Source organism: Daktulosphaira vitifoliae, unplaced genomic scaffold, assembly GCF_025091365.1.
Source record: "Daktulosphaira vitifoliae isolate Bord-2020 unplaced genomic scaffold, ASM2509136v1 Scaffold_3, whole genome shotgun sequence".
Lineage (NCBI taxonomy): Eukaryota > Metazoa > Arthropoda > Insecta > Hemiptera > Phylloxeridae > Daktulosphaira > Daktulosphaira vitifoliae.
Window position 1 is genome coordinate 35,419,631 of NW_026099574.1, and position 26,179 is coordinate 35,445,809.

General features: G+C 25.1%; 4 protein-coding genes across 7 annotated transcripts; 2 read left to right on the forward strand and 2 right to left on the reverse strand.

Moving 5' to 3' along the window:
• Nucleotides 1-1,404: 1,404 nt before the first annotated feature.
• LOC126900484 (myogenesis-regulating glycosidase-like) lies at nucleotides 1,405-5,579 on the reverse strand. The gene is made up of 8 exons (XM_050676222.1): nucleotides 5,460-5,579; nucleotides 5,148-5,249; nucleotides 4,439-4,749; nucleotides 3,863-4,322; nucleotides 3,147-3,405; nucleotides 2,497-2,878; nucleotides 1,809-1,965; nucleotides 1,405-1,743 (listed from the first exon to the last, which is right to left on the reverse strand). Exons 1-8 carry the CDS (start codon nucleotides 5,473-5,475, stop codon nucleotides 1,547-1,549), a joined length of 1,884 nt encoding a protein of 627 aa, XP_050532179.1. The 5' UTR covers nucleotides 5,476-5,579; the 3' UTR covers nucleotides 1,405-1,546.
• Nucleotides 5,580-7,032: 1,453 nt separating this feature from the next.
• On the forward strand, nucleotides 7,033-12,827 carry LOC126900483 (translation initiation factor IF-2, mitochondrial). 2 transcript variants are annotated; one of them, XM_050676220.1, is made up of 15 exons: nucleotides 7,033-7,236; nucleotides 7,370-7,484; nucleotides 7,586-7,697; nucleotides 7,959-8,145; nucleotides 8,955-9,115; nucleotides 9,207-9,383; nucleotides 9,957-10,006; nucleotides 10,064-10,281; nucleotides 10,711-10,915; nucleotides 11,126-11,230; nucleotides 11,282-11,423; nucleotides 11,480-11,617; nucleotides 11,677-11,841; nucleotides 12,340-12,420; nucleotides 12,491-12,827. In XM_050676220.1, exons 1-15 carry the CDS (start codon nucleotides 7,202-7,204, stop codon nucleotides 12,661-12,663), a joined length of 2,064 nt encoding a protein of 687 aa, XP_050532177.1. In that variant the 5' UTR covers nucleotides 7,033-7,201; the 3' UTR covers nucleotides 12,664-12,827. The 2 variants fall into 2 exon arrangements, with proteins under 2 accessions (XP_050532177.1, XP_050532176.1); XM_050676219.1 differs by having other exon boundaries at nucleotides 7,036-7,236; nucleotides 12,277-12,420.
• Nucleotides 12,828-13,741: 914 nt separating this feature from the next.
• On the forward strand, nucleotides 13,742-14,886 carry LOC126901244 (B-cell receptor-associated protein 31). Its single transcript, XM_050677601.1, has one exon. The coding sequence runs from the start codon at nucleotides 14,014-14,016 to the stop codon at nucleotides 14,653-14,655; it is 642 nt and encodes a 213-aa protein (XP_050533558.1). The 5' UTR covers nucleotides 13,742-14,013; the 3' UTR covers nucleotides 14,656-14,886.
• Nucleotides 14,887-16,961: 2,075 nt separating this feature from the next.
• On the reverse strand, nucleotides 16,962-21,400 carry LOC126900347 (centromere protein J). 3 transcript variants are annotated; one of them, XM_050676002.1, is made up of 9 exons: nucleotides 20,874-21,132; nucleotides 20,640-20,808; nucleotides 19,912-20,090; nucleotides 19,533-19,854; nucleotides 18,640-19,472; nucleotides 18,412-18,564; nucleotides 17,544-18,049; nucleotides 17,280-17,475; nucleotides 16,962-17,216 (listed from the first exon to the last, which is right to left on the reverse strand). In XM_050676002.1, the coding sequence occupies exons 2-9, from the start codon at nucleotides 20,785-20,787 to the stop codon at nucleotides 17,082-17,084; spliced, it is 2,472 nt and encodes an 823-aa protein (XP_050531959.1). In that variant the 5' UTR covers nucleotides 20,788-20,808; nucleotides 20,874-21,132; the 3' UTR covers nucleotides 16,962-17,081. The 3 variants fall into 3 exon arrangements, with proteins under 3 accessions (XP_050531959.1, XP_050531960.1, XP_050531958.1); XM_050676003.1 differs by lacking the exons at nucleotides 20,640-20,808; nucleotides 20,874-21,132 and adding an exon at nucleotides 21,219-21,400; XM_050676001.1 differs by having other exon boundaries at nucleotides 20,640-21,132.
• Nucleotides 21,401-26,179: the final 4,779 nt, after the last annotated feature.

The following is a 26,179-nucleotide window of genomic DNA, read 5'->3' on the forward strand; positions in this document are numbered from 1 at the left end:
AATCAATGAACCAACATACTGTGTAAATAATTTTATTGACTCATGAGAGGTCTATCATAAATTCAAAACTAAACCGAAGTTTTATCTAACTTACATGTCTTATTAATTTATGTGTGAACTATTAATGAAGATTGACTTTGTATATTGAATATGAAAAAATCGTAAACATTAAAAAAAGAAAACAAAAATAATTGTTTTTGTAACTCCTTATAGCATAAAGTTTATTATGTGGTAAAAAATACTTCATTATGTTTAATTAATAAAATACATGTCATGATTTATCTTTACCTTATAGTAGTTTGTTATTAATACCAAATATTTCCGTGACATAAGTAATGGAGTAGATTTACCTTAATTCTGTATGGCACTGGGCCATTTTTAAATCTAAAAGTTCTCTAGGCCTGGCCCTCAAATAAATTTAANAGATTAACTTTGTATAATAAATATGAAAAAATTGTAAACATTAAAAAAAGAAAACAATATAATTGTTTTTGTAACTCCTTATAGCATAAAGTTTATTATGTGGTAAAAAATACTTCATTATGTATAATTAATAAAATACATGTCATGATTTATTTTTTCCTTATAGTAGTTTGTTATTAATACCAAATATTTCCGTGACATAAGTGATGGAGTAGATTTACCTTAATTCTGTATGGCACTGGGCCATTTTTAAGTCTAAAAGTTCTCTAGGCCTGGCCCTCAAATAAATTTAAACAGCACATTTTAAAAAATAGTGTATTGGCTTGTGCATTTTCATTTATTAATACATTTTCATAATTATTTAAATCGTTTTCGTATTCTAAAAATAATAATTGACTGGTTTAAAATAAGTTAATACTCTTATCTCAATAAATAGAATAAATTATTAGAAATTTGTTAAAAACATCGACAGAGCATAATAAATTTTCAGTGAGATCGTTTTTTCTAATCAATATTTATAATAAAATTTACAAATTTTATTACTTATTTACTAACAGATAACCATTATAATTGGAGAGATAAAAATAATATCAATAAATAAATTTATAGTTTAGTTACAAAAAACATTATTGGTAGATTTTTTGAAATATTTTAGACTTTTATCTACATTTCTAATAAAATAGAACCTTAAAAACAGTGGCATTTAGTATATAAACCTGAGTTAAGATGTGCAGGTTAGTTTGCTGCTAATATTTCAAAAAATAAAAGATAAAACAATTGAGTCGGGTTAAAAAAAATTACGTCATAATATTATTTCCATAAGCTACATATTAATTTTTATTAATATTAGTGAACAGTAAATTTTTTTATTACATTTATTTTTATCGTAATTTTTATAAAGAAAATAAATAACAAACGGAAGTATCAGTTTCACTTAAAGTAAGAAAAATAAGTAAAATTTTAACAGAGAAATAAAATTACTTCATCAAGATAGATACTTATATTAAATATCATTATGTATTTTGACAGACAATATTTATTTTTATAAAAAAAATTCTTTTATATCATTATTAACCAAACAAAATAAATACAATGAACTTTGACTAATTTTAGTTCCAATGTGTTAGTTCCTCACTCGTGTGAACCACGGTAATACTTCTAAACCCGCTGTGTAATTATATATCCATTTCCTACCATTAATTAAAGATCCATTGGGATTATTTTCGTCTTTCCATTTACCGGCTGGAAGATAAATGTTTCGTTTTATAGCATTTTGAACCATGATTGGAGCAACGAGAATGTCTTCACCCAAAAGAAATTCTGAAACATATGTTTTAGTTATTAATTTATTATTTACAAGCAAATGTTTTTCGATTATAGTTCACCGTCATCGATGTAGAAAGCCGTTGTATCAGTTGGGTCGATCCACCATATAGGAGGGTTAACTGGAGTACCAGTGCTCACAGCATTTTCCATCAATTGCACAATAAGATCTGCATATTTCTGGTGAAGATCCATAAACTTTTTGCAAATACTATTCGTCTATTTCCATAAACAATTTGATAATAGTATATGAATATTTTGATATATTTGTAAAATAGACATATTAACTTTGCTTGTTAAGTTATTATTGTTTACATGAAATTTTTTAATTTAAAATATTTAGTGATAAAGAAATAAAATTTCTTTAAAATTAAAAAAAAAATTTATTAATAAAAAGAGTAGTAATAATCATCACATGTAAAAACAAAAGAAAAAAGCCTAATCAATTCCTCAGAAATTTTTTATACGAATGTACTGCTAATAAATCTTTTATTGTTATACACTGTGTACTATTAAGGTTATTCAATAAGTAAGGAATAGGTTTTCCATTGTTCCCATTATTCCTCACAATTTACCAGTTTTCTTACATTTAATATACCCTGTTCAAAATTAATATATATATATATATATTAATGAAGTTGACTGGCGCTTTAGAAAATTAACCCAACCCACTTTATTGACTTAAATTTAAAACTTTACTTAAATCCATTATTAGTATAATAATAATAAATAAGAAGAAACTAGTAATACTCTTTCATTGTAATCCCAAGGAGTCAACGAAAACTGAACCGCTGGCATAAAAGTGTTAGCTTGCATCCATCTGATAAACAATTCATCTGACACTGTATCATTTCTATATGCATTTCCTCCAATCATGTCAGGTAAAACAAAAGGATAACCAATCATATTGAATTGAATCAAAGTAGTTACAAGTGTAGGTAATCCTAACTGCCAGTCCCATCGCGAATTTCTATCGTTCATTCGTACAAAACGTCCGTGTTTTTGAACTTTTCTTGCTGTTCTATACTCTATTCCATTGCCAAATTCGTTTATAGTATCGATGTATGCATTTACAATATTGTCAGGAAAAAATGTGAGATCCTTATCGTAGTACACAGACGATGGTGGTCCCCTTCATAAAAATTATATTTTTAAGTTATAATAAAAATGCTTAATCTCTTAATTAATGTATACATTAATTCATATATTTTTATTTCATTACACAGCAGTTTTCACTCTCTAGAGCATTTTAAGTAAAAATTATTTGATTTATAGATAAATATACCAAAAATCAGATACTGATACATTAAATATATAATTATGGTCAGAATAAATATAAAATGTGTTGACAGCATTATATATAATATTATATTTATATACAAATAGTTAACTTCACATACCAACTTGATTCTCCAGCATCAAACTTTAGTGTATCAATACCAGTCTCAACAAGTAGTTTTTTAAGTCTTCCTGACCACCAATCTCTAGCAGAAGGATTAGTAAAGTCTACCAAAGCAGCAGCACCATTCCACCAAGCTGTTTCAATAGAGCCAGTTGTATTTTTCACAAAAAAATCTTTTGTTTTAGCAAATTCATATGATTCACATTGTGGACTAATAAATGGATGAGTCCAAAGAGAAACTTTAAAACCTAAAGATTCTATATAAATAATACGAGTGTTATTAAATACTTGGTAAATACAATCTTTGTAATTATGACTATATTGAATAAATATCATTAAATTGCTAATTTCAATAATAATCGACTAAAATAGAGCTTAAGGATTAATTACTTTTTTCAATTTGTTTTCAATATTTAAAAAATAATCTTAGCTTATAAATAAAATATTTTTTTACTTTACATCAAAACTATTATTCCTACAACAAACATGTAGCCAGAATTGTATGGGATCTATAATCCATGGACTTCCTCTAAATACACGAATATTCTGCTCTCACATAAAGCAAGCAAATTAAAATTGGTGGACAATTTCAAAAACTTTATGGAAGAAAAATAAGCATAACCATTTTAATTTTAGTATTGGAATAACTATTTTTTGTTTGGTATAACGTATCGTAGACTTAATATAATAATAAGAAAAAAAATTTCAACTTACTCAGTTCTTTTACAAGTTGTTTCACATCAGGAAATTTATTTTTATTAAAAATTGCACTACCATAACATGTTTCCCAGTCATCATCAATTTCAAGTTGTCCTCGAGGATAAGCACTCTTCACAATTTGATTGGCATAATCTAAAACCGTTTTAGTATCTACATTTTTTTTGTATTTGGCCCATGTAGACCAAATAGGATTTTTTATTAAATATGGATCTGGTATAGAAATAGGTTTCCCCAAAATATCATTAACGGCGTTTTCATGTGCTACTCTAGCATTTTCATATTTGCATACACGAAATTTCAATCGATTTTCTTTTTTTCTGTACGGTGGTTTTACTTTAGATATGAAACATAATTTATTTTTAGATGTCGGTCCATTCATATCCAAAAACAAAGGGACAGACTCATTCACATAAATGTAAAATCCGTTTGAGTTTAAGAAGTATGATTCTATTACCTATAAAGCAATAAATGTTTCCAAATAAATAAGTTTACATGTATCGAACTTTCAATAAAATACAGCTTGGTAATATTTTTCNTAAGTTTACATGTATCAAACTTTCAATAAAATACAGCTTGATAATATTTTTCAACTATTTCGTCAGTATCTCCTATCGTAACATATGACAAATCATTCCATTCATATTTATTCAATGGCCACATTTGACGAAACTGCTCTGGTCCACCAAACCATGCACAATCTCCAATATCAATACAAACTTTTAAAACGTCGTCAATACTTTCTGCTAGTAGTTCGAAGTCAATGCACTCTTTTTTAAAAATATTGTATTGAATATGATACGCATCTCTTGATGATGCATTACCCGTTTTGCGTTCTTCACCAACAACTAATCTCAAATTTATACCATTTGAATTTTTTACCCCTATGAACAAAAATTAACTATTTATACATTCATTTCGATATAAAATGAAATTTCGTATAAAAATTGTTGTCGAATACGAGTATATATAACTATTTTATCTTTTAATTATAAGAAATTAGCAATAAAACAAAATTGAAATAGCTCCTAAACTAACTGCAATACACTAACACAAATGTATTTCAGTACAAAAATGATTCTAATATTTAAATAATTCGTGAAGATATTTAATCAAAACAAACCATTGGCCATACATTTTAAATAAATTCATCTTCCTGAATCTATTACTGAGCTTATCAGTTAAGCCTGGTTTTTGTTGAAAACTTAAACACAACGATCAGCTTATAAAAATAGTATATAAATAACTTGATTAAATTTAACTAATGCAAAATTTTTCTCACCATTCTTTTCCACTTTGAGTTCATGTTGCAAATTAGAAGACAAAATAAAAACTTCTTTTGATTGTATATTCACACATAACAATAATTGAGTAGCAATAAAAACTATAACAAAAAATATAGTTGCATAAATATTATTGTATTTTTAAATCGCTTACTTGTATACAACAATTATAATAAATGTGTATAAATAATAATGCTTAAGTCATAATTTTACTGGCCTAATAATTTTACCATTATTGATTACATCAAAATTAATAAATCGATTAAATAACCTTAAATACTCGAGAAAAAATGAAATATTTTTATGATTACCTAATGCACCATACATATTTTTTGCTGATTTAGTTAGTAGACTGATAAAAATTAACTACTGCCAGAAATTATTCATGCTCAAGTTATTTATTCTAATAATCAATACTTGATGAATCAATTCTAAAAAAGTAAATATCAATTAAGTGTTATGTAATTATATTTTGTCACGAGAAGTACCAAGTATTTTGTTTATACATTTATATAAATTTATTGTAATCTTTATATTGCTATTACTACATTAAATATTTTAAGTGGCTATTCGCCAATCAATAAGAATTTTATTTATAATAATTTTTTTCCAGTAGTGTATTTACGGGGAGGGGTCATGAGGTCAGAAACCTCTTTTTCGAAAAATTTTAATAGTATTTCAACATTTATTGACATTTTTATACCTATGCGGAAGAAAAGGTGCGATCGAAAAATCTTTGATGATAAATATTGTAATACCCTCGCTTCACTTCCAATCTATATTTTAAAAAGATAATTATTTCCGAAATAATGGGCCTAAAGTTATTATCGACCAGTTATTTTTTTAATTAGATCATTTTCTATTTAATTAGCTAGTTCAATACATATGTTGCCATTAAAAAAAATCAAGTTGATACGCTTATAAAATATAAGGGATGGACCAAAAAATAACACGTTTTTATTCAAAAGAATAAATAGAAGTACATATGTAACTAACAAAATCCGAAAAAAGTATAAAAAATTATTATTTTAGCATAAATTGAGTAGCTTATGATATAATAATCACATTGAAAGACGTATTGTCCAAACTAATTAAGTATCTAAATAATAGAAATCTGTTTTTAAATCTAACACTAAGGTCTCAAACTTTACATAGAGAGACTTTGAAACTAAAAATAAGTAAGCAGTCTATATTTATGTATTAGATTTATATATTTACGTCGAAGACAATGAGAATATTCAAACTAATGGTAGATATACTGTTCACAAAATATTCGAAAAATGTCATAAAAATACTAAATTGATTTTTAAAAATGATACCCCCATATTTTCCCTAAATAATAATTTTTCCAAAAATTTACAAATTAAATTTTTTTTAATAATATAAATCATTATAATAATTAAGATTATTGTAAGAAAAAAATATTTCTAAGATTAGATTTTAGAAGTACTTTCGGAGTTAAATGGCAACCTATTGTTATTTTTTTATTATTAAATGAAGAATAATTTAAATAAAATTTGGATTGGTCGATAATCAGTTTTATATTATTACTTATGAATTAATATAATTTTTTATTATAAAATAATTTTTTTACAATAAACTTGATTCGCTATGGTTTATAAAAATAAACAAAATTTTAATTTGTATATTTACATAAATGTTATACGTTAATAATTTAAATGTATAATAATAATTCATGTAAAAATGTGTAATATTTACTTGTTGTAGTAATGGCATAAAAACAATAGTTGTTTTATGGTAATGGTAGTACCCCAATTTAATTTTGATAAAACTAATTATTATCGTGAAATGATAACAAGAGGGTTACACGATTAGTTATCAGATAAAATTTTTACAAAAACATGAGGAATTGTCCAAAAGTTCTATTTAGTGTATTTTATGGAATAAAATGCATTTTTATGAATTATTTAATATACATGAATTATTAATATAAATAAAATAGATGATAAAGAAATAGCTAATCATAAAATATGTTTAACATTCACAAAAAATAGTATCAAATAAATCATTTAAATTCTTACAAATAAAAAAAATGTTAAATTCAGTTAAAAAATTTAATTTTAATGTGTAAGTCAAAATAAGTTTTATTATCAATGCATTAATGAATTTCATTTATAATATTTCAAATAAATCCAATATTTCAGTTATAGTTTTTTTTTACTTATTCAATCTAAATATTTTATATACACTTTATTTTTAGAATTGGTAAAGCAGTTAAAGTTTCTGAGTTACGAGTATATAACTGTAATTTTTTCAAAGCTAACATATGTTCATCATTAATATTAAGAAAAAAGCGTAAAACTAAGGAGGAAAAAGTATGTATCCATGTTACAAATAAATATTAAAAGTTTTATTTTATTTTATTTATGGTAATTTTTTGGTTATTAAATCCAATAATTTAATTTATCTATTTTAGAAATTAGTTACACCACACATTTTTGAAATTAAACCAAAGGAAAATAAAGTTATCGATATTTGGAAATATATGACTATATCTGATCTAGCAAAAGCTACTGGAATACCAATTGGTTAGAAATAGTTTTACTAAAAATTTTAATTAAATCCAAGTTTAAATAAATCTAATATTTTTATTTAATTTCAAGAATTATATATACATTTTTATTTACTATTGATAATGATAATCTATAAATTTGGTTTACAAGTATCAAATTATACTATGTCTGAATACACAATTTTTCAGACAATCACTTATATTACTGTTATGTTAAAAAAATCAAGTAATATATTTTTTTAAAATTTATAATTGCTACCAATGCAATATTTTTTAGATAATGTATTGGATATCATGGAGTATGTAGAGGACTCTGAAATTTATTCAAAACCTGAAAGTAGGTTTGAAAACTTATCTTTACTTCGACAAGTTGTAAAAAAATGTGGATATAAATGTAGAATGGTGTCTAATCCTAACACGATAATCAAGTCAAGAGATTATCAACCTAAAGATGCTTTTAAAAGGTAAAATTAGCATTATAAATCATTTTATGATTACTTTTTTATATTTAATTTTATTATTAAACAAATAAGTTAGTCAAGTTATATATTAGCTTTGATGTATACATAGGCATATATAGTATTTTGAACATGGGAGTGCTCAAGTTTCAAATACCAAAAAACTTTCCACATCATATTAAAAAAAAAATAGCAATTTTTTACACTATAATATAAAGAATTATTTTTATTTTCCTTACAAAATTTTAAAATATGATGAAAACTACTTAGGATCTCAATGTTATACTAGGGATGATAAGTAGACAAAGCATCCCTCATTTAGACCTATGGATGTGTAGCTGACAATATATTGGTTTTTCTCTGCTGTGTTAGTTAATCAAATTGATCAACTCATACTGGATTGATTTTTATCATTGATATTTATATAGATCATTATTCTTTTATAATGCAAGAATATTGTAAAAGAATATCTACATCATTCTAAACTAATTAAAATGAACAATTTTTTACTGTGCAATAGGATTAAAGAAATATGTTCCGAGGTCTTGTCTTCTATGAGTAATTGACTTTTATTTGAGAACCATGCAGTTTTTAGTGGAAATGATACTTTTTTTTTTATTTAAACAATTATATTTTTTTGAAGTGCAACAAAGTATTTTATGACATTGACTTTAATTGCAGTCAGATATCAATCAACACTAATGTAAAATATGTCTCAACTCCACTGCGCTGAATCTCTAATGCATTTGATATTTTTCTTCATATGTATCAGTATTATCAATCATTTTTAAATTTGGAACTTAAATTTAATATAGACCTCCAGCTTCATACACCTCTACAATATGCAGACATCCTGTTGTCACAATAATGGGTCATGTAGATCATGGAAAAACTACTTTATTAGATAAACTGAGAAATTCTTCTATTGCAAAATCTGAATTTGGTGCCATTACTCAGCATATTGGAGCTTTTCCAGGTATTTTTAGTATAAATACAAGTTATGAAAATCAAACGAATATTTGATAACTTAAAATTTTTCATTAATAATGTATGATATTGTATTTTAGTTATATTAGAGAATGGAAAAAAAATAACTTTTTTGGATACACCTGGGCATGCTGCTTTTGCTACAATTAGAAGTCGGGGTGCTCAAGTTACAGATATTGTAGTATTAGTAGTTGCTGCTGATGATGGTGTAATGGAACAAACTATAGAATCTATAAGAATGGCGAAGAATGCTAAAGGTAAAATATTACATTTTAATGAAATAAAAATTAAAAAGAATTTTTATGGTTCTTGGTTAAAAATTTAACAATCTGTTAAAAAGTAATAATGTTTTTAAGATGTGTTCATATTTATATAACTTTTATATACTAATTTTAAATATTAATTCTACTCCCCAATAGACTTGACATTTAATCAATTTATAATATAAGATGATTGTTTAACTATGACTTGTGCAATATTTTTAAAAATATATAACATAACACATTTTTTTCAAAAATGTATAATATGCTATACACTGTAATTTAAAAAAATTATTTTTATTCTATTCTCCCGCCATAACATTTTATCAATTTAAACTTTTTAAATGAGTCTTTCAATGGTCGTTAATTACTATTAAAAAAACTTAAATTATTAAACTTTTAAGGGGCAGAACAAAATTTTATTTTTAAAAATTATAGTTATTATAAATTTTTGGAAAAAAAAAATACATTATGCAAGTATGTGTTAATGATATTGCATTAATCATAGTTAAACTATCACTCTACATATAATTATTATCCAAAATTAAATTTATTTATTTTTCATTTTAGTGCCTATTATAGTAGCGATTAATAAAATAGACAAGCCAACGGCTAATATAGTAGGTATATTTTATAAATGTATATAATAAAATATTCACTTATTTTAAATTACAAAGGAACGTTGTAAGAAAATGCTACAAACTCAAGGGGGACTTGATCTAGAAGAATTTGGTGGAAGTGTTCAAGTAGTACCCATATCTGCTTTACATGGAACAAATTTTGACAACTTAATTGAATCTATTTTAACCCAAGCAGAAATTTTGGATCTTCGTGCTGATCCTAATCCTCCAGCTGAAGGTGTCATTATAGAATCAAAAGTTGATTATAGTAGAGGGTTAGTTATACTTTTTTAACACTTCAAAACTATTAAAATTTATATGAATACTTCTGAAATTTAATTAATGAAAAAATAGATTCTCAAATAATTAAATTCAAGTATAAAATTATTTATTCATCAAATATTTCTCACATAAACTGTTTATTGTATGTGATACATATTCAAGAAAAAATATATTATCTTAGTAATATTCATTTAAAATCAAAGACTAGAGAATATTATATTTAAACTGATATGGTTCATCTCTATAGTATTTTATTATTATATTGATTTTACATTATTATAACTTTTCATATAAAATATATAGTGTATGAAACTGTAATTTTTATTTTTTATTATTTTAATTAAAGAAAAAGTTAGTTTAGTTTTCACTAAAATTTGTTAGATTTTTATTTGATGTTTATTTTTTTGTTGTTTCATCTTTAGGAAAATTGCTACAGTTCTTATTCAGCGTGGTAAACTTCTAAATCATAGTATACTTGTGGCTGGTACTACATGGGGAAAAGTTAGAGCTATGTTAGATCACACAAATAAAGTAATTCAAGAAGGAAATCCATCAGATGCAGTTCAAATTCTAGGATGGCGAGATTTACCACAATCTGGCCAAGAATTTTTACAAGTTTCCTGTGAGGTAATAATATTGAAATATTTCAACTACAATAAAAAATTAAAAAATATTGTTTAGTTTTGTTTTTTGAGTGTAACAGAGTATGAAATAAAAGTAAATAAGTATAGAAAAACAATTAATGAACATATTTAAAATCAAAACAATTATTTCTAATTGTCAATTTTTTTCAAACATGTTAAAATTATTTATTAAAGATAATTAATCTTTATTTAGAAACGAGCACGTGAAGTAGTTGAATATAGAATTCAAAAGACAATTGAAGAAAAACAAAAGGAGGACAGTATTCAAATACAATCTAAAATAGAAGAACATAATAAAGTAAATATTAAATAAAAGTTATACAAGATAATATTTTTATATTATTTTTAGGATTACAAAACTCACCTTGAAGAAAAAAGAAAATCTGGAATTTACAGAAGAAGAAAATTTAGTACTATGTATCAAGAAAAACAGATAGAAAATAAAAAAAATAATAATAAAGAAGATATTTACCTAAGTATTATTATTAAAGGTGAGTAGATTTATTTGATTAAGTTTAAAATTTTAATTCTTATTCTATTGTTTAAGGTGATGTCATAGGATCTGTAGAAGCAATTTTAGATGTATTAGATACTTATGAAAGTAATTTATGTAAACTTGACATTGTTCATTATGGAATTGGTAATGTTAGTATAAATGATATAGAATATGCTGATGCTTTTAAAGGTATTTTTTCTAAATGTTTATAAGACAGTAGTAATATTTTTAAATGTTCACACTTTTAGCTATAATTTATGCATTTAATGTTGAAACATTGAGGGATGCATTTGAAATAGCAAAACAGACGGGTATCACTATTAAACAACATAACATTATCTATAAGTTAATTGATGATATTAAAGAAGAAATAAACAATTGTTTACCTCCAATTAGTGTGGAAGATGTACAAGGTATTTATTAATTATTTAGTTTAATAAGTTAAAGTAAAATATTTTATTTTGATACTTCCATTACTAAACATATTTAGAAATCATTTCTTTGGTATATCTAACAAGATGTTGATATAAGTTAAATATCTTTTTAAATACTATTTTTATTGTTAATGAATCATAAAAATATACATTTATATTAATTTAAATAATAAAAAATGTATTGAGAACCTTAAATTATAAAAAATTTAAAAAAACACTGTGAATTATTTTATTAACAATACAGTAATCTTCCTTCTCTTGCAGTGTCATATCATTATTTCAATAAACTTAACAGTTACTCATTTTTGAGGGAAACTTTATTTTACCAAGAAGTTTTGTTTATTATTTTAGTACACTGTGTGTACATAATGTAATCCCAAGGATAAAATAATAAAATAAATTCTTACTCAATAGGCGAAGCTGATGTGTTACAAGAATTTCTAATAAATGAAAATAAGAAAAAAGTTCCTGTTGCAGGTTGTAGATGTACTAGTGGGACTTTAAGAAAAAATGCTCTGTTTAAAGTTATTAGAAACCCTGACACTGTAGTCTATCGTGGTTTGTAATTCTTTTAATGATAGTATTAAGAAAATAATACATTATGAGTTTAATTCTGTATTTATTCTAGGTAAATTATCATCAATGCGACATTTGAAAGATGAAGTAGCTGCAGTAAAAACAAACATGGAATGTGGTCTTCGACTAGAAGACACTAGTATTAGGCTTAGTCCTGGGGACAAGATAATATGTTACACGCTAAGAGACCAACAACAAAATATAGACTGGGAAACTGGTTTTTAAACAAATGAACTGTGATCTTTGTTTTCATACTTTTTAGAATTGTTAACTATTAAATTTTTGTAAATTATATATGAAAAATATATATATAAATTTATTTATTTATTTATATAGGATTAAATAGGATAAATGTAAAAAAGTGAGGTAAATTAAAATATATTTTTAAAATGAGATATACAAATGTTTATTTTTTATTTATACTTTTAAAAGCAACTATATAATTGAGGATTGTTTTATTTAAAATTAAATCTATTGAATATTTTAAGTGGAATAATCAATTTACATTTGCCCCACTAGACCCTATTAATATAATCTAAATTATGTGCAAATGAAATATTTGTATTACAAAATAGAAAAAGTAACTATTTGTTGAATTAAAAACTGTTGAAATAGTATAACTAAGTTTCTATTAAAATGTGGATCAAAAACTTGCTACTTTTCACTAACAATAGAACTATTTTTAAAAATAATTTCAATTTAGTAATAATAATGTTTTTTTTTTTTGTGTAGCTTTATTAATTAGTATGTCGAAATAAAATTATATAAATTTTATAGTGATATAACGCCTATGTTTACATACATATAGGTTGCATGGAGCGTACCGAACGTGCCTAAGCACTACTTGAAATTTATTGGGGACATAGTAAAACTTATAATTACATTTAGTATCTACGGTAAAAACTGAGCAGATCTAAACTTTTAAGTGAAAGAATTAAGATATACTTTGACATTTTGCTTGAAACATCATATTATAGATTAGTCAGAAATATAATTACATAATAGATGAAAGACTATAGTAAAAAGTATATTTATCTTATCGTGTTGGGTTTGGTTTGGTTGGGTTTACTATTACAGTTTATTAGTATTATCACAGACTAGATGAAAATTTATATATTTTTAGATAATTTGTGGTTTAATGAGGATTAGACTTTTTACTATAGATGAGACGGATAATACGAAAGTTTCACATGGCTATGGTTATAACCAAGTGAGTCACTCATACCTGTTATCAAATTATCAAAAAACTTAATTTTATCGAATGCTGATTGGATCTAATCATTTTGAATGCACTTGGTTATAACACAGATTAAATAAAATCTAATCTATGGTTATAAATTATACGTGGTTATTTTATGTTAAACATATTATTCAATTGACGGTCGGTGTTAAGTATTCATTATTAAATAACTGCTATTGTCTCATGTAAACATTTAAGCAGTTGAAATCAAAAGTGAAATATTACTGAAATTTTATTTCTAAATTAATTAAAGTTAATGATATAGTTCTTACCACAAAATATCTATTCAATTTCATCTCGTTCAAGTCTGAATTGTTCATTTAAATTTTATCATCATGAGCCTTCAATGGACAATAATTGCAACATTTTTGTACTTCGAGGTAGGAGTTTTATTACTCTTCATGATTCCATATATGTCAGCTCAACGTTGGAATAAGTTATTCCGGTCACGGTTTTATCAGGCTTTGAGTGCTCAGGCTCAATGGTATTTCACATTTTTACTATTTGTTCTTGTTCTTTTCTTATTAGACTCTATACGTGAAATGCGTAAATATTCTAATCCAGAATTAACTGATGCTCATCAACATCTTGATCATGAAATGCAAGCTAATATGCGATTGTTTCGAGCACAACGAAATTTCTACATTAGTGGAATTGCCCTTTTTCTGAGTTTTGTGATAAAACGTTTTATTGCTTTAATGACATTACAAGCATCATTATTAGCACAGAGTGAAGCATCCTTAAAACAAGCAAAAAGTGCCAGTGATGCAGCTAAATCGTTAATGTCCAAAAAAGATAATGGAGATGGAGAGTCAAAAGAATTAAAAAAATTAAAAGAAGAACTAGAATCTATTAAAGCTGATAGAGATGCCATAAAAAGCCAAGCCGAATCAGTTTCTAAAGAATATGATAGACTTTTAGGTGAACATGAAAAATTACAAAAGACTGTTGAAAAAGAGTCAAAGAAGGATGATTAATATTTTTATTTTAACTTAATTACTTCAAATATTTAGAAAAACTATATGTTATAACTTAAATACATATTAGGTTTGAGAACTTTTATGCTTTTGGTATAAATTAGTTTAAAAAAAAGTGAATTAATTTGTAATATATACTAACTGGAGAGTGGTTTTAAAAATATTGTGAAGTTTTATATAATATGTGATTTGTTTTGTTAATAAATAATTTATTTTGTCACTGATAAATAATTTAGTGTATTTTTTTTTTAAGTTTTTCTTACAATTATTTAAAGAACATGAATTTAGTATTTTAAATATTTTTTGCAGTTATTACTTAGTCAGTTATGCAACTACTGAGGGTGCTAGTCTTAAGTACCTTCCTTAAATTTCAATACCTATAATTCAACTAAGTCTTTTTATTTATAAAGATTTGTATCAGTTTTTTTCTATGTACATTTTTTTTCCAAATAAAATCGTTATTTTAGGTAAACTTATATTTCAATATTAAGCTACCAATCAACCACAATTGTACTGGGTTTATAGAAATCTATATACCGTCATCACTAATACAGCAATCTTTATTTTTGTAAGGTGTAGCCTATACGACTTAGTAATTCTTAAGCAGTTTTAGCACCCCCTGTTATTTTATATAATTACGCCACTTATATATAAACTGCTAAATTATATAAATATAACTGCAAATACAATTTTTGTTTTAATTATTCTGAATACATAAACAAGAGATACCCATTTTAATTGTATTCTTTACAATTAAGCATTTTATTTTAACTAGTATCAAAGATATGGTTAAAGTTTATTTCCCTATAACGACTAAATATTTTTATGCTTACGTATAGTAATAATAAATGTACAATAAGGGCACTGATTATATAAAAATATATTTTCATTTAGTCTGTGAAAAGACTGAATAGTAGGGATACGTAGTTAATATACTGATGAAGCCCCGTTTCTTTTTTTAAATCTAATGTATTTAAATACTATTTATATATATATTTATTTTGAATGGTGAATATGCTGCTTTTCTATAAACCTTTGGTTTAATTCAGAAATTAGATTACATTTTTTTTTGATGTTATAAAATTTTTTTGTTAAATGTTTTTAATATTAAAACTTATTAATCATTTTTCCATCAAGGGTTTATTGTTACTACATTTTTACATTAAACGTTAAAAGGGTCGAAAAATCATTACTATAAGCAATTTAAAAAAAAAAGGCAAATGAGACTTTTTTCTTACATAGAATTTTTTTAAATGTAACATTTAAAATTAAAATTATTTTTGTTTTAATAAGTGTATACAAATAGTACAATAACTGTAATTTTTTGGGATATTTCATTTTAATACCGAAATTGTAGGAATTTGTCAAAATTACAACGCTGATGGATTCACATAAAAACGTTTTGTTTTTTTGACGTACATTGTTAAACGTCAAAAATATTCAGTTACGCATCAAAGTGCAAAATATGAAAAAGAATAATTAATGAAAGTAAATTCTAATAGTCAGCTGGGGTAGACTAGCCACGGGGGCGATTATGCCTTGGGCCGCTATTTACAGAACAATGAGAGCCGCTATGATTAGGTGTATTTCAATTGTAAAAAAATGTTAAGTTGATTTTTGAGATTTTTTTTTTATTGATCATTTCTTTTTATTAAGTAATGCAAATATTTTTTGTAACGAACTGGACCTCAACAATTATTGTGCCCTGGGTCTTTGGCCTCCCAGTCCGCCCTTGTTACTTAAGTAGAAAAATTTATTTTTTTCATTTAAATTAAACATTACCAAACACATCATTTTGTTTTATTTAACTTTAATTTTATATAGTTGTATTGTACTAAAAATTATTCTGATTAAAAGGAACTAGGCCAATTAAAATCTTCCAAAAAATTAATGAGTTTGAAAAATTAATTAAATCCAACTTAATTAAATTAAAATTATTTTAACTTATTAACACAAGGGCTTGTTCTTATCATGACAATCAAATTTAAGGTGCAAATTATACTCTTAAAAACTCACAAAATGAAAAATATTTCATTATAAGTCAGTAAGTAAAAGATATAACAAGATATCTACTATTAATATACACCATATTAATTGAGGTAGTCAGTCAAACATATTGTACTGATTAAGCCTCCAAATTTTAATCAGTGATGCTCAGTTTTCTTTTACAGAGTGTTTAGTAAGTAAGGATATGGGTTTCTATTGTTCTCATTGTTTGTAACAATTGACCTGTTTCCTTACTTACATACACCTTAACACCTATATAAAAATAATAATAAAATAAAAATGTATTACATTAGAACAGCATTAAATAATTAATATAATACTTAAAATAAAATAATACAACTCTTTTATAAAATAAATGTTCATAATAACATAAAATTACATAAAAATTCAATCAATTAAATTTTATAAAATGATATACTTTAAGGAGCAGCGCTAAAATCCAAAGTTAAGTTGCCATCTTTATCTTTTTTACGGATCCTACCATCTGAGTATTTAGTCTCTTGTGATCCATCTGAATAAATAATTTTAGTCGTGCCATCAGGAAATATTCTCTTCTATAACAATGCAATAATTTTTTAAGTTATATTATAAAAAACATTAATATAGCTTGAACTTACTTTATACTCATTGGTATGTATTTCTCGTTGTCCATTCTGAAATACTAATTCACGACACCCATTTGAATTTATAGTTAAACATGAACCATCTAAATAATTCCATATTTCTTTACCATCCGGATAAATAGTATGTTTTTTACCATCCACATATTCAATTTCTATTGTGCCATTTATATAATGTTTTTCAATTTGTCCACTTATATGATACAAAAAAACAAAAAATGTAAAAATATTTAACATTATTTAAAATTGTTTAATACTCACTTAGGAAATTCAATTATTTCAAGACCATCATTAAACGTTGTATGATAGGTTTTATTTTCAGAAAAGTAATAACGCTCAGAACTTTCATTTGTTTCTTTTACATCGCCATTGTAATAAATAGTTTTAATAGTCTTGCCATCAGCAGATATTTTTTTGAAATTACCATTTGAATATAATATCTCTTTACGCCCGTCATCAAGCACTGTCTCACGTATAACTCCAGAATCACTATTATAATCATCAATTTTAGTCAAATTATCACTGTTTCCAGTCAATATATTTTCATTTGATTGACTGCTATTAGAGGAATTATCTTCAGATGATTCGTAAGATTCAGTTAATTTTATGGATGGTTTTCTTAGAATTGATGGAGGTACTTTTTTTGACCTAGGATCAACCATCGATGAAACATCATCTAGTGTAAGTTTACTAATTTCATTATTTACATTATGAAGAATTTTTGTATTTCTCATAGCTTGTTTTTCTATAGAAGATTTAAAGGTTACCTGAAAAATAGAAATAAACATTAAAAATAACACTTAAAATAAAAGTTAGTGATTTATCAGATCCATGAATCTAATTTATTCTAAATTATAAGTCTATATTATTAAAACGTAAATAAGTTATTATAAATCATATAATCTATGTAAATAAAAGCAGTTTTATTTAGTTGTTATGAAACACAAACAATTTGTAAAAAATAGAGAAAAAATAAAATGTATTCATAAATAGTAAAATAGTTTAAGTATATTATTTTAATTTAAAAATATGATATTAATTTAAGTTTTTATAAGCTATAAAACTATGAATATTACATGTGTGTAAAACAACTGAAATAAATTTAATTTATAAGTAAAACATAGCTTACTTTTTTATTTAATGATGCTTTTCTCACTAGTTCTAGCTCATTTTTAAGAGCAGTATTAGCGTTTTCTAAAACTTTCATTTGGTTTCTCAATCGAGCTTGACCTGCTGCCCAACGAGATTCTTTTTTATTTAATTCTTCTTTTAGTTCTGCCAACTAAAAAGAAAATATATATAAGAACTTAATAACAATTTAACTAAACAATAAAGAATACATTAGAAAAATTTCAACCTGTTCTTTTAGTGTTTTGATTTCTTCTCTTTCTTGTCTAGTAGGTCTATTTTTTAACTCTCTAGAGTTTTTTTCAAAAATAGCTTTCTCTTTAGCAAATTTTTTTTTTTCTTCAGCTAACTTTTCTTCATTATTTTTTTTTTCTTCATCAATTTTCTTTAAAAAATCATCTTTACTTTTAAAGAACTTTTTTCTTTCAACTTCAAAGTCCTGCTGTAATTTAGCTAATTTAGCATTTTCTGTCCGAAATGTTTCAATTTCAGATTCTAACTGCACTAATCTTTTAGCCAATATTTCTGTATCAAATGATTGTTCAAAATTATAATCATTTTTTACAGGTTTAGATAAAGTAAAATTGTCTAAATATTTTTTTTCATCTTCAGTCAATTGAGGTTGATTATTTTTGTTTGTACTTTTTGTGTTTTGAATACCATCAGAATATATACATTTTTTATTAACTTCTATTAAATCTAATGGATCATACTCTTGACTAGAATCTGAATATTCATCATCAGAATCTTTTAACTGTCTATTAGGAGTGGATGTATTCACTTGGTTAAAATTAAGAGAACGAGCAGTACCAGTCACTTGTACTTCTTTATTACTGTTGAAATTTGATGTACCTTGGAGAAGCTGATGAACGCTAGGAGATGCTGCATTAAAATTTGAATCATTAGCTCGTTCTTCTAATATTTCAAAAGCATGCAACTCTTTTTGTTCTCTAACAATTTCAAAATCTTCATTAATAATCTCATCTTTAGGTTCATATCTATTCCATGTTTCAACCATAACTTTGTTTAAATCCAAGCGATTACTTTCCATTACTTTATTATCTAAAATACAAAGAGAAAATTGAATGGAAATTGAATAGTACAGTTAATGATTAAACTCACTAAAACTTGTTTTAGAAGTCTTATATGATTCACTAGTTTTTTTTTTTGGAATTTTTACTTTTTGAATAATTTGTGGCTTTCTAAACTTTAATCTTCCTTTTTTATTTTTTACTTCCTCAAAATTTAAACCATATCTTGCTAAACCTGCCCCTTTTTTTAAAAAAGGTTTTGGATTTTTATTCTGAACTTCAAAATTATCTTTTAAATCTTTAGCTTTTTCACTATTCATTTTTTCATCATCATTTACTGTTCTAATTTTACATGTTTGAGCAAAATTTTTGTTAGGCGATAAAATCACTAATTCATCTCGTGCAAAATGATTCTAAAAAAACAAAACATTACTATTTTATAAAATTTAACAGATTAATTTTATATTTACAGGAGAAGAATTTCTTTTACTAAAATCAGAACATTTCATAATTAAATTTTCATCTAGTTCAGATATTGTAGAAAAATTATCATCCTCATTCTGATTTTTTATTTTAAATGATCTAAGGTTATTTAATAACTTTTCATCAATCCTATAACACGAAGAAATTTCATCATCTGTTGGGTTTTCTAAAAAAACAAACGCATTTATTAATAATAATGATAATTTATCACTTGTGGCTAGTATTATTTAAAATTTATAATATTAATTAAAAACTAAATATATTAGAAATGTTTAAGCCATTGTATAATAGAAAGAAAAAACTCAAAATTAGTTTATTTTAAGATGGTAACACTTGTTGATGTTGTCATTTACATATTTAATATGTAAATTATTAGACATTATAATTAAATCCAGGAATAATAAAATAAAAAAAATGTCTGAAGCTTTCTTTGATACTTAAGAGCTAGAGACTATAATTTAAAATTTTACTAGTGTGAATAACAACCACAAATGATTTTTCTTGTAGAAACAAAAAATATTATTAGTAATAATAATGTTAAAATGAAAACAATTTTAATTAAATAATATATTTATGTTTATTAAACATTAATAACATAAATTCTATAGTAGCTATAAATTAAAAAATCTTTTAAAATTGAACTATATAGAAAAAATAATCGATAAGAGTCTAAATAAAATTAAGATTTAATGAAATAAATTTTTATTTCAGACACCTTGTACATCATCAGCTATATCAAATATTTGTAATTCATCTTCGATATTATTTCTCGATGATTTTACAGAAGCACTTTCTTGCAAGATTTCTTTTTGGGATTCTTGCCAAGCTTTCAACTCTTGAACACATTGCATTACAGTAGACATGTTGAAATCCGTACCATAACCCTTAATTATTTCCATAAAGTCACAAGTAGTATCATCATCCATGGCTAACATAAAATTAATTCTACCTTTTCAATTATCTCTCATAAGCTTTCAATACTTGTATATGTATATCATTAAAATAATACTTCTGAATTATTAAACATCAAAAAACTAAAAACGTTCTCACATTCTAAATTAAAATACTTTTATAAAAATTACAATACCATGGGATTTTATAATAAGTACCGGAATTTTCTTTAATTAATAAAAGTTTAATAACGGCATAATTAGTTTGATAGTTTCCTTATAAAATATTGAATACTTGTTGCCGAAAAGCTAAACATTGTTATCAAATAAATTTTGGCGGTATAGATAAGAATCAGTTTGTATCAGGGTAGATTTATTATTCATTTTATTATGGATTTATTTACCTTTAATTCTACAAAAGTACATTTTGTTCGGGCTTTAATATTTTGTATTGAGACTTAAATCACAGAATACATTGGACAAGAATGGTTATTTAAAAGAATTTAATTTATTTCTTGTAAAGACTACAATTTTGAACTAAAGTGCACCAATGTAACCGTCATTAAAGGAAAACAAAAAAAAACAATAAGTGACACTGTTTCACATCACTTTTAATATTAAAGTTATAAGTAATTCATGTATTAAGTTAAATTACAATCATTTTTTTACATTTTTATTTATTTACTAAAATATGTCTAGATAAGTAATATGTATTTTATGGATTTGATCGGTGACGTCATATCATTTTTTTAGAGGGTGCATTCTTTTTGATATGTTTTATGGGGCACCTTACGATTATATCAGTTTTTTAACAAAAAAAAAAGTCGTCTAAAAAATATTATAAACCATTGTCTAGCTAAATTGTAAACTAGAGGATTAAGTTCCCTATCTCCACTACCCGACGCTTATAATTATCTAGATAAATATAAATTTTCGGAAAATATCTATTTTCAGCAATTAATTAACTAATTTTACTCAGTAAAATAACCTGGGATATAAATGCGCACTTTTTATTCTATTGCATATAACTTATATTACAAAGATGATAGTTACAAAAAAAATTTATTTTTTTTAAGCTAGACAACCTATTAAGTATTATTAATGAGATAATAACTTATTCAATGAGTAATGAACTAAAACAATATTATAAAGTAAAATTATTAGAGTAAGAAACCAGTTAATATTGAGATTGTTTTAGCGAGCAAATAAATAAACAAAAAACTTAATTTAATTTAATTTAAACTTAAATTTAATCAGGTATTTTTTTACTAAAAGTAACAAAATAATGACAAGGTTATTGAATATAGTAATTTTACAATAACATATCATAATATTTAATTGTAATAATTTTTAAATTGTATTCTTTATGAGCTACGTTAGACTTTTAACCCATATCAACATTTTTTCATTAAATTACAAAATTGTGTGCGAAAATGAAATGTCATTTGTTTGATTGATTAAATAACATATTTTATATCCAGTCATAATAAAATTCAAGTCTTATAAAATAATTTTATAAACTTAAATTAGTAGTCTTAAAGATTGAATTATAACATAAAAGTATAACAAATTTTTATAATCTATACAATGTATTTATTTTAATCTCGATGATTTCTGAAACGTCTGAAAAAACATGAAAAATGGTCTAAAATTTGTTATTTATCAACTAAAATAAAATTGGTTCATAACAATAAAATAAAATAAATTATTTCAATATTGGACTCTTACTTGTATGGACTTTTACCCTAGTTTACTTTAAATAAAAACACTGATAATTCTATAATATTGGATAGTTATCACATTGTGGCAGTACACAGCGGTTAAGTATACAGTGTAGTTGTTTTGTAGTTTTATCGTTTTTTCATCTATTAAAAGCTTATTATTAATAATTATTGCATATAATTTATGTTTATATATACTTAAGATATATATTTAGTTATATTATTAAGTTTACATGTATATTTTTATACAGTGCGTATGATGATGTATAATTGCATTTATACATTGGGGTAAATTAAGCAAATTTTTTATTGATCTGGAATATTTTACAATGAGAACATAATGAAAATAAAAATAGCACGCTTTCATAAAATTAATTATAAACACAATCGTATTTTAACGATGCACAAAGTATTTATGATAATAATAAACTCCTAATTACATTGTTTACAAAAATAAAGTTGTTGAAAAAAATTATATATTAAAAACATTAATAAGAAGCCTTTTATTTTAAAGCATTACCACACATTCTATTTAAAACAAATTATTCCCCTGATTAAATATTATCATTTGAGTAATTTTTAGGCGTGCAAAACTATACTTTTGCGACTCTGGTTTTATCAAGAGTTACAAGCGCATGCATACAATTTTAGTTCCTTTCCAATTAAGTAGAAATGTAAAAAAAAAATCAGTATCCTGGAAGTAAAAAAGATTTCCTAGATTTAAGGGTTCAAATTCACCCGCATACTTTGCATTCCCTAGTGCATTTATATAATATTAATATGTTATGAATTAATTGGAGAATATTTTTTTATATGTAATTATAGTATTACATATGTTTCTTTATCTAATTGTAAGCAACTAATTATATCGCAGAGATATCATTTTCATCACTTTAGCGAGTAAAAGCGTATCAAAGGTCAAATATTTTTGCAAACAAACTAAATGCACTGGCAATTTTAAAAATATTTAAACACATCTATTTCGTGATATTAATTAGAGTGACATTATGTAAATGAAAGTTTCAACTATGAAACTGATGTAATTAAAAATTTTATCAATAATCAATAAAAAAAATATAGTATTAAAATATACATATATATACAGAGTGTTGCAGATCTAATTGTCACATATAACTTTTGATACAATTATGATTTTGTTTTAATATATTTTTTAATATTATTGCCTTCTTAGACTATATATAAAATAAACTTTTTATTATTTATCACTGTTAAGAAAAAAAATAAAAATAATTTTTTTTTTAAAACTCAAAGCAGCTACTTTTTTAGTCCTTTTTCTTACAAAAATTGTTGTTGGATCGATAACAATTTTATAACAAGTATTAATTGAGTTACAAACATTTTAATACAAAACACAAGTGGAATTTTAATACAAGAGTGACCGACCCCAAGAAATTGGGGGATTAAGGCGAGGAAAATGAAAAAGAACAATAAATAATAATAAAAAATTATTTAAGCGAACTCTAAGAAGGCAATAATTATTTTTTTTTTAATTTCAACAGAATGATAATTGTATTAAAAGTTATAAATGTTACTAGTTAGGTCTGAAATACCAGTAAAAAAATACACACAAAAATAAAGTATATATATATATATAATATAAACTAGTCTCGCTCCGGAAACCGAGGGTTTGCATCACAATCTAGAAAAGGGGCGGCAAAAGCGAATCGCAATGGACGGCGTGTCGCCTGGGGGAGGTACCGTTTCGGCACGACGTCGCTTCCAACTATGTCGTATCGGTGTGTCGTGTCGTCGCCAGGACGTGACGGTTCGGCATGAAATTCAAATAAACGGGTGTCGCGTTTCGAAAAAGGAAATATCATAGAGTAGCCGCCAATCCAAAGTCGATGGGACGAAAATTCGACTCGGTAGCGGAGGCGGTAGGACAGTCGGTTTAGTCGCATGGCGATTGTAATATGGGCATTCGTTTCGACGTTCTTCGGGTAGGACGGATCACAGATATTTGGTCAAAGCGTCCGATCAGCAAGTGATCACTCGGACAAAATAGGCAGCACGTTCCGGTGGAGATCGACGTGTTCCAAAGAGAACAATAACTAATTAAATCAAGTAACACGTCAATTAAAAACGATTCGTTAAAGGGAGAGATGATATCGAACGTCGACAGTTTCGGAGAAAGTGACATCAGCTGCAGTATGTCGTTTGTACGGTGGGTGCACTCGTTTCGACCCCCGTCGACTCGGACGGATAAACGTGTATGACACAATTACTCGAACCAAGTATTCCGAAGAGTGGAACAGCGCAGTNCAGATATTTGGTCAAAGCGTCCGATCAGCAAGTGATCACTCGGACAAAATAGGCAGCACGTTCCGGTGGAGATCGACGTGTTCTAAGGAGAACAATAACTAATTAAATCAAGTAACACGTCAATTGAAAACGATTCGTTAAAGGGAGAGATAATATCGAACGTCGACAGTTTCGGAGAAAGTGATATCAGTTGCAGTATGTCGTTTGTACTGTGGGTGCACTCGTTTCGACCCCCGTCGACTCGGACGGATAAACGTGTATGACACAATTACTCGAACCAAGTATTCCAAAGAGTGGAACAGCGCAGTACTATCAACACATCGTGGGTACGACAGAAGTGATTATGTTGTAACTTTACCAAGTTTTTAAATTTACAAATCACATTAATTAATACCGTCTTTACCATAATACAAACATAAAAATGAAAAATATTTAATTATTTCATTTGCTGTATAATTGTCAATTACACATTTTAATAAATGATTACATCATTGCCGTTACNTTTACCATAATACAAACATAAAAATGAAAAATATTTAATTATTTCATTTGCTGTATAATTGTCAATTACACATTTTAATAAATTATTACATCTTGCCGTTATNCATTTTAATAAATGATTACATCATTGCCGTTACACAATCATCAATAAAAATATACATATATTAATTGTTGCACGATATTCAAGAGTGTAAATAATTAAATATACAAGATTAATAAGTGATCACAACTGAACCACAGAAATTNGAGTGTAAATAATTAAATATACAAGATTAATAAATGATCACAACTGAACCACAGAAATGATCGTGAATGTTAATACATAATTTAAATAATTACACTATCTTATTATTCATACTTTATCGCCCTTGCAGCCACCAATAAATAAACTACTGACCAACTTAATGATTAATGTATGCAAAGTAAATTAATTAAAATGTAATAAGTTTAACTCTATCAAAAGAATAAAAAATAATTGTACAAAGTAAATATCAATTTTTTTTAACAAACCAAAATTAATGTGTAATAAATTATCAACAAAAGCCAGCACTCTTGACCAACAGGTCCTCAATCCGGCATTCTAAAAATTATTGACATTGCTGCTGTACAACTATCAATAGATAAAAAGTTTATAAAATCATACGCATATCATCGAGTATCAATACACATACGTATTATACATATACACATAAATGATTTAAACATTCTTAGATGAATAAAAAAAAAACGCAGCGAGTAACAGTTATCTTGTGGTGAACAAATAAAATACTAAAAGATCAAATAATTGTTGATAGCAAAGCAGATAAATTTAATTTTACAACATAAATAAAAACGAATTTAAATGAATTACTTGTACAATA